Genomic DNA, 12,110 nt, shown 5'->3' with positions numbered 1-12,110 from the left:
TGAAATTCTATGCTACCTTTACCTAAAAGTATGTTAGATTTCTAACGTTGCACAGTTCATACGTATACTTTAAGATAAAAATTGAAAAGATCTAAAATATTTTTGGAGTTAAGATTGATATTTATGATCCAAATTTGTACTACTAAATAATATATATTATTACAGTACAGTACAGAAGAATAGCTACAATTCATAAGGATTAAAACTTGATAAATTAATTTTTTTTATTATATAATAAAATCGTTTTCCTTATTTTATCAAATAACAGCGGATAGTTTATACACATAAATGATATATTACTAAGATTTATATATGATCTGCAAGTTATCATTATTAGGACAAGTAAAAATGGCTCAGTAAGTAAGATAATGGATTGTGAAGTTGAAGACAAGGGTTCAAGTCTCGGTTAAGGCAAAGTTTTTGTTCACTATGTTGCGGTCAATTTGTTTGGATTAGCATCAACGGATATATATTTTTCATGATTGTTTAGTACAAACAAATACATTTATTTCAATTAAAACAAATACTTCAATTTTATGAGTGATTTATGATGTCATTTTTAACGTGATTTATCACGCGAGAAATCACGCCAAAAAGTCAAGTGATAAATCACGTGAAAATTCAAGTAATCTATCACGTGATTGATCGTGTGATAAATCACGTGATTTTTCTCGCCAGGGATAACATTATGACATAATTTTGTCTACAATGAAATTACACATAAAAAAAATGAGATCAATTAAAAAGACAATTTTTTGTTTACAACGAAATTACAGATTAAAAAACAACAAAGATAAATCAAACAAAGACAAGTTTATAAACATACTTTTTATTTATTATAGGACATCAAAAAATCATTGTGTTCAATTAAGGGCTGAGTCAAATGATTGCTAATTTAAACTTAAGGGGACACAACACCTTTAAATCCTGAAGAAAAGAATCATGAGTAAAAATGACAAAATTAAAGTAAATCACTTAAAATTTTTTTAAGTGATATTTAGTATAAATACCTTTACCGTGCTAAAACCTTAATTATCCTTGCTGACCCATTGTGGCACTCGGTGCAATGTTTTGTGAATTTTTTCACTGTCCGTAGGATTCCAATTGAACGAATGGTTCATTTGGGCTCACATTCAAGAAAAATACTTTGTACACCTGTAGTTTTGATACAAATGCAGCGATATTGATTTGAATGCTTAAAGAAGATTTGGCGATGAAAATACTTAATTTTTTCTTTTTTTTCGCTTATTATGCCACCTTTTTGTGCATAAAACATTTTTTAACATTCAAATTAAAATTCCTGCACGTATACCAAAACTACAGGTGTACAAAGTATCCTCCTTGAATTTGAGCCTAGAAAAACCATTCGTTTACTTGGAATCCTACGGACAGTGAGAAAATTCACAAAACATTGCACTGAGTGCCACAATGGGCCAGCAGGGATAATTAAGGTTTAAGCACGGTAAAGTTAAAGGTATTTATAGTAAATATCATTAAAAATAATTTAATGATTTTTTTTTTGTTCATCCGGAGAGTTGAAGAAATGCTTGATGCACCATGTCAGGAGTCGTGCGAGACTCCCCATGTGTGGGACTCTCCTGACGCGGGACTATCGCCAGGCATACCCACTAAAACTCCACCTCTCATAGGGCCGCGAAAACCCCCTCGATATCCGCTTTCGCATTCCTTCGGGGGGTCACCTGTCTTAAGCTATGCTAGCCGTCAAGTAGTCTTGTAAAGAACTGTCATTGTTTTTCGCGCAGAGAACCGTCTTCACGTACGCCGTTATCTCGCCCCAGATCTGCTTGCTGCCAAGCATTGTTTCGACTACAGTCTCGGGTGTGAACACCCCTATCGTCAGCTCCAGTACTCTACGCATTTCAAAAAACGTGTGGCTCACGTCGCGGTCCCGTTCGTCACCGCAGTACTTACACCCCAGTGTTGCCACCCTGTTCATCGCATACAGGTAGCTTCTAAAGTATCCGTAACCGGAGAAAAAGTAGGTAAGGTAAAAAGTTACCCTCCCCTCATTTCCTGTCCACCCACGGACCTACATCTTTTATGAGGGTCTTAGTCCATCTAGCCTTTGGACATTCGGTCCACCTAGTCTGCCAATTGCGCATTGTTATTTCTCTTTCTTCAACGGTAATCGAGATGCCACTCGACGCTAAGCGAGCCTCGTAGATCTGCTTGCGTTCGATCGCAAGAAGATCCACGGGGATTATACCCGCGATTACCATCAATGCTTCGGCCGCGACCGTCCGGTAGGAGCATGCTATTCTAAGGGCCCCCCTTCGCTGTACCGCCATAATCTTTTTCTTATACTTATTCCTAGTCATAGCGTCGGCCCACACCTCTGCTCCATATAACAGGATAGAGTCAGTGGTCGCCATGAGTAACCGCCCAACTGTAAGCCTAGGCCCACGGACGTTAGCCATGAGCCGGCTAAGTTGCGCTATCCTAGTCGTGGCTTTTTTACAGACGTGATCTAGGTGTTCCCCGTAGTTCAGCTTTAAAAACCCCGGAGCCGATCCACGCAGTGCCTTTTTGCGTAGTGACTTATTCCTTGGCGGTTTTGACTGATTCTAAGGTGAAGCGGCAGTGTTTGCTAGTATTAGTGTTTGGAGCGTGCTAAATCCGTCCCTTGGCATAGCATACACCGGAAAGCCCTTTAAACTCAGATCCGTGCCACAGAGATAAGTACAAGCTAAGGACTGTCGAGTAGAATCTCTGGTGTTAGCAAGACCAGTTGATCATCTTTACTATATATTGCCACGTGAACGCGCGTAGATTGTAACAATTAGCATCTGCCACGAACGGGTGTTTAGAACCATCTTAAGTGCGTAGGTTATTAATTATTGTAAGTTGCTAAGATAAATAATAGATATAGTTAAGAAATTAGACTAAACTTTCTAATAAATAACCGTAAAACGCACAACTTGCGAATCTAATAATACAACATCTAAACTCAGTCAACTCTGTATTCTGAACGTCTGTGAAGTGCTCTGGGCAATTAAAAACATAACAATCAATACAATTGAAAACTTGTGTATTGAATCGTTAATAATAACACCAGGCGGCTGTGAATTGTGTGCATGCAAAATCAAAGGTATCCTATTATGCATCATCGAGCAAAAAAATTAATTTTGAACGTGTGCGTGAACTTGTAAGAGGTGAACTACTACCGATGTTTGTGTGTTTTGATGCGATTAGACGCACATCGCTACATGATGTGGTCACACTCTCCGAGTGTAAATTGTGTAAACCTGTTTATTCTAAGTATCGCTTTATAGCTGACGCTAAGAGCTACCCATACGGGCACATAACCTAGATGAATTAATTTATAAAAAAGAATGTAATTCGAACATGGAATTATATAATTCAATACCTGTACTTATTGATTTCCTCCTCTTATTCTCCTCCTCCTTTTCTTACTCGTTCTTCACTGCGCTTAGATTCATCTGCCACGAGGAGCTAAAGCATACTGACTTGTGTGCGGTTAGGCTGTCTGAAACCGTTCGCGCGGAGCGCGCGCGTGCGCGTCATAACCTCCCGGAGGGGCTAGCCTTATGACTAACCTTTAGCGCGCGCACAAACGAGCTTCCTGCGTGGGGTAGCCTAATGACTTGTCTTCGGCAAGCTTCATTCATCATTATCATCATCATGGACGTACGTTAGAGACATTCCTGGACATGAATGATTTACGGTGCCACCTCGTGTGGCAAGACCATGTTTGTCAGCGATTTTCTCAAAAACATTGCACATGTGAGTGATACACAATTTAATCGTATATTACTCTACTATACGAAATGGTAGCCAGCTTATAAGGAATTTGCTGGCAGTATTAGATTTCACGAGAGATTACCGAAGACGGAGGACAACAGTATAGATCCCGAACGACCAAAACTCTTGATTGTTGACGATCTGATGCACGAGTCATCCAGTGCGAGTGTAGTCAGTCTATTTATCAAGGGCAGTCATCATCATAATTTAAGTATTTTCTTTCTTTTGCAAAACAACTTTCATTGGGGTCAGCGAGAAATATCGTTGAACTCGAATTACATAGTTGTTTTTAAGAATCCTCGTGATCGCACGCAAATACAACATCTGTCCCGACAGCTTTATCCCAAGGATCCGAAATTTTTGCAAGAAGCCTATAGCGATACTGTCTCTCGGCCCTTTTACTATCTACTGCTGGACTTAAAGCAGGATACACGGGAAAATTGTCGGTATCGCACGTGCATCTTTCCTTCAGATCAGCATCAGTATGTGTATGTTTTGTGCAAACAGATTAAAAGCAACTCTATTACCGATAATGTGCCAGTCGTTCGTGTGTGATGGATCGAGCAACATCGACGGTGGCAGCAGCAGCAGCAGACTAATCAACATCAGGATTACAGCAGCAGCGAAGAAGCGCTATCGCTATCCCATTAGGCGAATGTATCCGAATATATTAAAAGTTATGTGCTGTCATCTAGACGCTGTGTAACGCAAAGCTGTGTTGCGTCAAGCCTGTCTCATTATTGTGCAAAATCATAGCTCCGGGCCAAACGAAAGATGGTCGCAAGAAACTTTTAATTGAAGCTCAAAACTTCGTACCGGTGATAATGAAAATCTGTGTTATCAGCATGAAACATGCAAGAAAAATGATTTTAGTACCTCAAGAGTGTATAGAGCGTGTGAGACAGCATCAGACATAACAACAACGCTAATGTTCACCAATAACAGCAGCACCACCACCACCGTCGAAGACATCTGTTACTGACGAGTGTAAGGTTAGTATTGGTGATGGCGGTGCTAATGATAATGGTCACAACTGTCTAAACACAGTTCAGACACCGGGCTACGAGGTATTACGACTGGACGACGAGATGAACAAGATTTTGAACTCGAGTAGACTGGATGATCGGCAAATATATGCCATGTATCAGCATGTGTTAAAAAGGTTTCTATATTACAGAAAAAGTAGCGAGGACGATGAGGCCGGCAATGAATTATTGTTACTGACCGCCAATAAAGCACCATCACAGCCACCACACTTGATTACTACAAATGGTGATGGCGAAGTAATACCTAAACTACATATTATCAATAGTGTACTGCCAAGGTACCATTGCCTGGAATAAACTTGGCATTGTAACGGCAGAAAGGGCCTCCTACTCGCTTTTCCACGCATGCTATCTGAATCGTCGTGTAGTGAGAAGAGAAGTGTCGCTCTATTGACTGTTTTATGTATGAGCGGTAAAATCACTTCTAATAGGGTTTATCGATGATTTAGGCAGACTATAGAACGTACAAGGAAAAAGAGGTCGAGGTTAGTCAGTAGAAGACAGTCAACAATTGGACAGTGAGCATAATGAACTGTAATATGGTTTGCCAGCTTCATCAGCATATGTGTGAACTGTGAAAACAGACTTGTGTAAACCATGCGTGAAAAATTTCACTCTAACGAGGTACGAGAGTGGCTCGAGAGTCAAGATGCGCACACAATGTATAAAATGGTGCGATATCGTTTTCCTCGTCGCACTTACCGGGTGTTCAACCCGTACGAGTTGTGGAAGTCTGATTTTGCCGACTTTCGCTCTCTAAAAACTTATAATGATCAATACAACTACTTATTACTTACTTGGTCCGCGTTAGTTGTGCTTAGACAGCCTTTCGGAAAGTATACGAGGGCGGCTGGACTCTAGAATTATTTAAATTTATAAAAGTTTATACGGCGAGACAGCCACACATCTACACACTCGTGGATCCGGAGGGTGAAAAAATTGACGGCTATTTTTACGAACAACAGCTAAGTAGAGTGCGTTAAGATTTTTTTGGTAACGTTTTACTTCTTCCTTAAGGAAGCTTTGTAATAGTAAAATTTTCAGTTTCGTTAAAACTTCGTAGAAACACGTTTAAAGGTGTTTAGAGTTCGAATCATGCGTTTGAGCACCAAGGCTCAAAATATTCGTTATATCGTCCTTAACGTTACTTTAGTCTTTTAACAAAACCGTAAAAAACGTTCGGCTCCTATCAACGAAAATGCACGTTTTGCGCGGTCCCAGCATAGGGATCGCCTGTTATACGCCCAAACTTAGAGGTCTCATATCTTAGCTTCTAGACGTCAGATTGATCAGAAATTTTAGGTGTGTGTGGACAATATCATTAAGAAACAGTGTGCAAAGTTTCATCAATTTCCTAAGAAAATAATTTTGGTGGTTAACCTCCCTAAAAGTAAACAATTTTAACACAGTTTATCGTAAAACGCATTATTTCTCGTTAAATAATCGTTCCCGTTTTGGGAATTTAACTTCATTTCAACTGAATCGCTAACTTTTGCATGCAACGTTGCATTTTAAGAGAAAATGTGTTAGAACACCTTACTCATAAATTTTTTAAATGACTTAAAAGACAATCTTCTAGAGCTCAAAAACGATAATTTTTTCTAAATTTTTGTATCATTTCTTTTTATTTCTCTAAATTTCGTAACATTTTTCTTAATAACATACATCATAATAAATTTTAAACATAGAATGATCTCTACGAGTAATTTTTATAAAAATTACTACAAACACTATTAAACATCATAATACATTGATTAGAATAGGTTTCATTCTGGCACCTCTGTGGTCAATCAACTCGTTTATAAGCGTCTTTTTAGCGGTGCACCGTCGCCCTATATAAACTGTTGGTATTATAGTTATGCAAATTAATGGATCGGCAGAGCGTATGGTTGCCATTGCGTGACTTGAGGTTTTATACTATTTAAGACAATTTTTTTTTTTAATTTAATTTAAAAAAGCAAACATTTTATTTATAGGAGCAGTATTTTTAGCTTAAAGCCATGTGTCAAATAAATTAATCATAACATAATAATTGTATATAGAGTGCGTTCACAGTGCCGAAAATGCCGTGGCTTGTCTGTATATGTAGATCGAAACGACAAAATACAATAGTAAGAGCGGTTTGATTTATATAAACATTAATGTACGAATTAGAATCAAGGTTTATACTGACGCGAAAACCCTCGATCTAAGATCAACAATTTATAACTATTGAGATGCAGTGCGAGTGTGTTTATGATAATACAGTAGATGACTGCTTTGGCGCTGCGGTTTAAATAATTCCGAAATGTCCCTAGACCATGCGCAGTCAACTTCAGTCGAGTTTTAGCCATGGTCGTTACCGAGGTCATTATCGTGGTAAAGCCACAGTTCGTACCGGTTAAGTCAAGGTTCGTACCGCGGTAAAGTCACGGTTTGGATCAAGGTAAAGTTGCAGTTCGACCGAGGTAAAGTCGTGGTAAAACTGAGACTTACACCGATGCCCAAGACTCGCCTCGAAAGTGCCGAGAGTAATCCGGACTATATTATTCTTCTCTTAAAAGAGTGATGGGCTTTGTTGTGAAACATTTAATCAATTACCTATGGCCTGGTACAAGAATTTAGGAATGCGAATTCGAAACTCGAGTTCCTTAATTTTATTACATAACGTACAAACGCTTCAAACTGTTGGTGCTCAGTAGACGGTAAAATTTGAATAAATCAAAAAAAGATAATAAAACTTGATTAAAAAGTGCCAAGGTAGTTACTTTTCTAATTAATTGTAAGACATCTGTAGATAATTGCAAACCTCTATCTATAAAACAATTTAAATTTTGTGGTCGATATCCTTTCTTATAGGGATATGTTGGCCATAAAATTTAAATTGTTTTATAGATAGAGGTTTAAAATTTTTTACAGATGTTTTACAATTTATTAGAAAAGTAACTACCTTGGCTCTTCTTAATCGAGTCTCTTGATTCTGATTGTCACTGGTGGAATGATTTTTTATAAAGCGGGTCTTTTTTTCACAAACATTGGCAAGGAGGACCCGAAAGCCTTGTCAAGTTTGAGTACTGTATTGCACGGTACTTCTAGGCCCATAAGAAGTAGCTTTAAGATTTTATTTCACTAGAAGTTACATTCATTATATATTTTTAATATCAAATTTATTATTTTATAGGCCAAAACATTAAAAAAAATTCAATGTCGGAATCATCGTCAGACATAATGGAATTAGAAGAAGGTATTTTACTAAGACGTTCGGGTATTATAAAGAAACCAACCTGCAACCCTCATTACAATAATAATATACATCTTGCCTGTTTAAGTATTGAGACTGATGTCTGACTACAAGGTAAAAACATTTATATATAATAGGACATTGATATATTACTACTTTACTTAAAGTCAACTAAGATTAATTTTTAAATGGAAAACATGATAATCAAACCAGCTTGATCGAGGGCCGTACGAGGTATCGCGGTTATTTTTATCTATTTATTTACCCCTAAATAGTTACAGAGTATACTTGGAAACCATGTAGAAGTAAACACAGTTACCTGTTTGCAAGCCGAGCATTACAATATAGAATATAAACGGACAAATATAAAAAAAAATACTTAAGGTGGTATCAAAGTTAATTCAAATCCAGATCCAGAACCAAAAATATTGTTCAGAGACTCTGACATATACTAAAAGTTCATTAAATATAAAAATTTTACATTTAACTTTGAAAAACAAGTCAAATCAGCGTCAGTATAAAACTTTTCTTGAATAATTAGGTTGAATAGGATTTTATAAATAGAATGTGCAATCATTATTTTGTGTAGCTTCATCTGTGCAAAAAATGTTACTATCTTCTAAAGTTTTATACAATCATTCGGATTTTAATCCATGTTATTATTCTATACTTAAGGTATATTGTCAATTTTTGCCAAAATTTTTCCTAGTTTATTTATCGATATATCATTTATATATGAAAATAAATTTTTCTTAACACGTGCATGAAAAAGACCTGTTTCCATGCATCTAAAGTGAATGGCAAGCTGTTCATTTCGAGCGTGCGGGAGGGAATGGCATTCCCTCCCGTTGCAGCGGACATACCCATTCCCTCCCGCTGTAGCGAGAGGTAATCATTTCTTCCTGCTACTCAAAAATACTCAAAATGAATCAAATTTTTGAAAAATTTCGAAAAATGTTGAAAATTTTACAAGAGTGTGGCTTACGACTCAAAATGCGCAACTTGCCATTCACTCTACACTGAGAAATTCTCCAGAGAGCTGCTGCCCCGGCCCAAATGAATGGTGCACTAAATGCACTAGCTCGTCCTCTTCGTTCGCGATTTACATATTGATTAAGATGATATTCAATCATTCGATGTGACATTATTAAATATACTGTTAAATATTATCTTCGATAATAATTAATTTTTGTAGAACGTTTTTGAAATGGTTCAATTAGATTGTTAGATTAAAAAATTTCAAGCACGATTTCAAAACCGTTTCATAAGAATTAACTATACTGCCGAGTGTAAATGAATCTGTTTAATAAAACCAACATTTTATAACAGTAGTTATAACTACTAGTTGCAATACATGTATATTCGAATAAGGTTTTACTATTTAAAAATTGTATTATTTAATTATAATAATAAACTTAATAAGCATATCTTAGAATTTTAAGTAAATTTAATGGGGTATATATATATATATATATATATATATATATATATATATATATATATATATATATATATATAAGATAATAAACGTAAGTTTTGTAAAGCAAAAACATTTTAAAGGAGCAATATCCTATGATAAAAAATACAATCATTGTTGTCATAAAAATAAGGTTATTTTTGATGATAACTCATCATATCCTCAAGAATTGAAGGATCTATTATTTCAAAATAATTTAATAAGTATTTATTCTAAGAAAAATATAAGAGGTTACAATTATTCATTTGCATTTGCTAGTTTCGGGTCTAAATTAGTATACTTTAACAATCTGGGGCCACAAGTATTAAAGATATGTGGACAGGTATATCATAATTCATATTCATTACATCCGAATGAAAACGACCCGAAATATGGCCAATTGTATATACAATATATACAATAATATTATTGACAATGAAATTGCAAATAAATATAGAGCAAATAACTATAAAATTGATAAACCCGATTCAAACATATTAGAATTTTTATGTACATTGTTGTCTTTAAACAATCCTTATGCAAGCGCATATAAAATGATTTATGAAATAGAAAATGAAGAAAATATTAATGCTCATGATAATAATATAACACCTCCTGAAATAGTAATGTCATTAACACGTGATAATCATACAAAAAGTAAATTATATTTAGCAACATGTAATGAAGTTGCTGTTGTATATATAGGAAATTATGGCGAACCTCCGTTTGATCGTGATATATGTATTTATCCAAAAACTGAAAAACTAAAACAAATAAATATTCTTAGTAAACGTCTTAACCCAATAATATATTCTTTGATATTTCCTTTTGGTCATCCGGGATGGCAACCTTATATGAAATGTACAAAAAAAGAATATAGAAATAATAATATATCTACACTACAGTTTTATTCATATAGATTAAACATACGTGGTTATTTTAATCCTTATTTAAATTTGTAAAATTTATCACAACAATTAATTGTTGTTGTTTGAACAAGGATCGAAAGATGTCCATTATATGACTTACGTACTCACCAAGCACAATTAAGAACTGAAATGTATAAAGGATTGATGGATTACGTTTCCAATCAGGCAAATGTTGATAATTCTCGAATTGGAAAAATGGTAATATTACTATTATCTTATATAGGTAGTCCTAAATCAATACAACAAAATTATTTAGATTTATAATGACATGACTACAAGCCGACGGAAAACCAGATATTTTTATAACGATGACATGTAATTTAAATTGGAAGGAAATTCAAGAGAATTTATTACCGTATAAAAGCACAATAGATCGTCCTGATTTAATCTCAAGAGTCTTCCATGAAAAAGTTAAAATTTTAAAAACCGTACTGTTTTTAAAAACCGTAAGGTTATGTTTACGTATTAGAATTTCAAAAAATGAGATTACCACATATTCATATGTTATTATGGTTGCATACTAATGATAAATTTCGAGATACTGATCAAATTGATTCTATCATAAGTGCTGAAATACCAAATGAAAACGAATATCCAAGATTATACAATATAGTAAAAAATAATATAATACACGGTCCCTGTGGATCACAAAATAAAAATTGTGTTTGTATGAATGAAGATGAAACACGTTGTACTAAGAATTTTCCTAAACCTTGTGTCAATCTAACCCACTATAATCCTGATGGTTACTCTTCTTACCGACGAAGAAAAAATAATAATTAAATAACGTTTTTAAAACATAGGATTGCAGATAATAGTTTTGTCGTACCGTATAATCCATATTTATTATTACTTTTAGAACGTCATATTAATGTAGAAATATGTAGTACGATTAAAGCTATAAAATATTTGTTTAAATATTATCATAAAGGTCCTGATACAGCTCTTGTGAAATTTGCAAATGAACATAATCCAGGTAATGAAGACAATGTAAAGGAAAATAACGATACATATAAATATAATGAAATATCACAACATCTCTTCACCAGATATGTATGTGCACCTGAATATCGCATATGAGAATTTTTACTACATGAGCAATCTTATGTAATTAAAAGATTAGCTGTTCACGAAGAAGATTAACAATATGTTTATTATCAAGAAGGATGTTAACACGAAATAATTGATAAAAATGTCCATACTACATTGACATCTTGGTTTAAATTAAATAAAGAAGATAAAAATGCCACGCAATATTTATATTACGGAATTCCGTACCATTATAATTTAAATGTTGTATGAACTGTTTTACCGCCATGTAACAAATTTGCGGCTATACCAGTCCAAGCTACAGATATAACTGAAATTTGATGATAATTAAGATATGAAATTAATATATTGTGTAAATAACTTTTTCCTGATCCTCCGGAACCATCTACAAAAATTAATTTTTAATTTTTTTCATTAGAATGTATTGCTTTAATAACTTCGTTAAAAATATCACGTTGTCTCTTATTAAGTGAGTGAATAATGTTCGAATCATATGAAGGTGCTAATAGTGTAGTTTCGCAATCATTAGAGTAATTGAAAATTTGAATAGTTTCGTCAATTAAAGGTAAATCATAATCACGTAACGTCATTCCATGTGTAATTAAAATACTATTAATTTTCATTAA

At 34.6% G+C, this 12,110-nt stretch overlaps 1 protein-coding gene across 4 annotated transcripts in view; it reads left to right on the top strand.

The window, feature by feature from the left end:
- Positions 1-12,110, top strand: part of LOC100114114 (potassium voltage-gated channel protein Shaker) — a 594,961-nt gene that overhangs the window by 531,358 nt on the left and 51,493 nt on the right. For all 4 annotated transcript variants that reach the window (XR_004345121.1, XR_004345120.1, XR_004345122.1 and 1 more), the window contains exon 8: positions 7,990-8,163. Coding sequence is in view for 1 of the 4 variants with exons in the window: in XM_032601320.1 (XP_032457211.1) it covers positions 7,990-8,156 (167 nt within the window). In the remaining 3 variants the exon portion in view is untranslated. The remainder of the gene's footprint in view (positions 1-7,989; positions 8,164-12,110) is intronic.

The sequence above is a fragment of the Nasonia vitripennis genome (assembly GCF_009193385.2).
Source record: "Nasonia vitripennis strain AsymCx chromosome 1 unlocalized genomic scaffold, Nvit_psr_1.1 chr1_random0005, whole genome shotgun sequence".
Lineage (NCBI taxonomy): Eukaryota > Metazoa > Arthropoda > Insecta > Hymenoptera > Pteromalidae > Nasonia > Nasonia vitripennis.
This window is presented reverse-complemented; position numbering and strand designations above follow the sequence as displayed.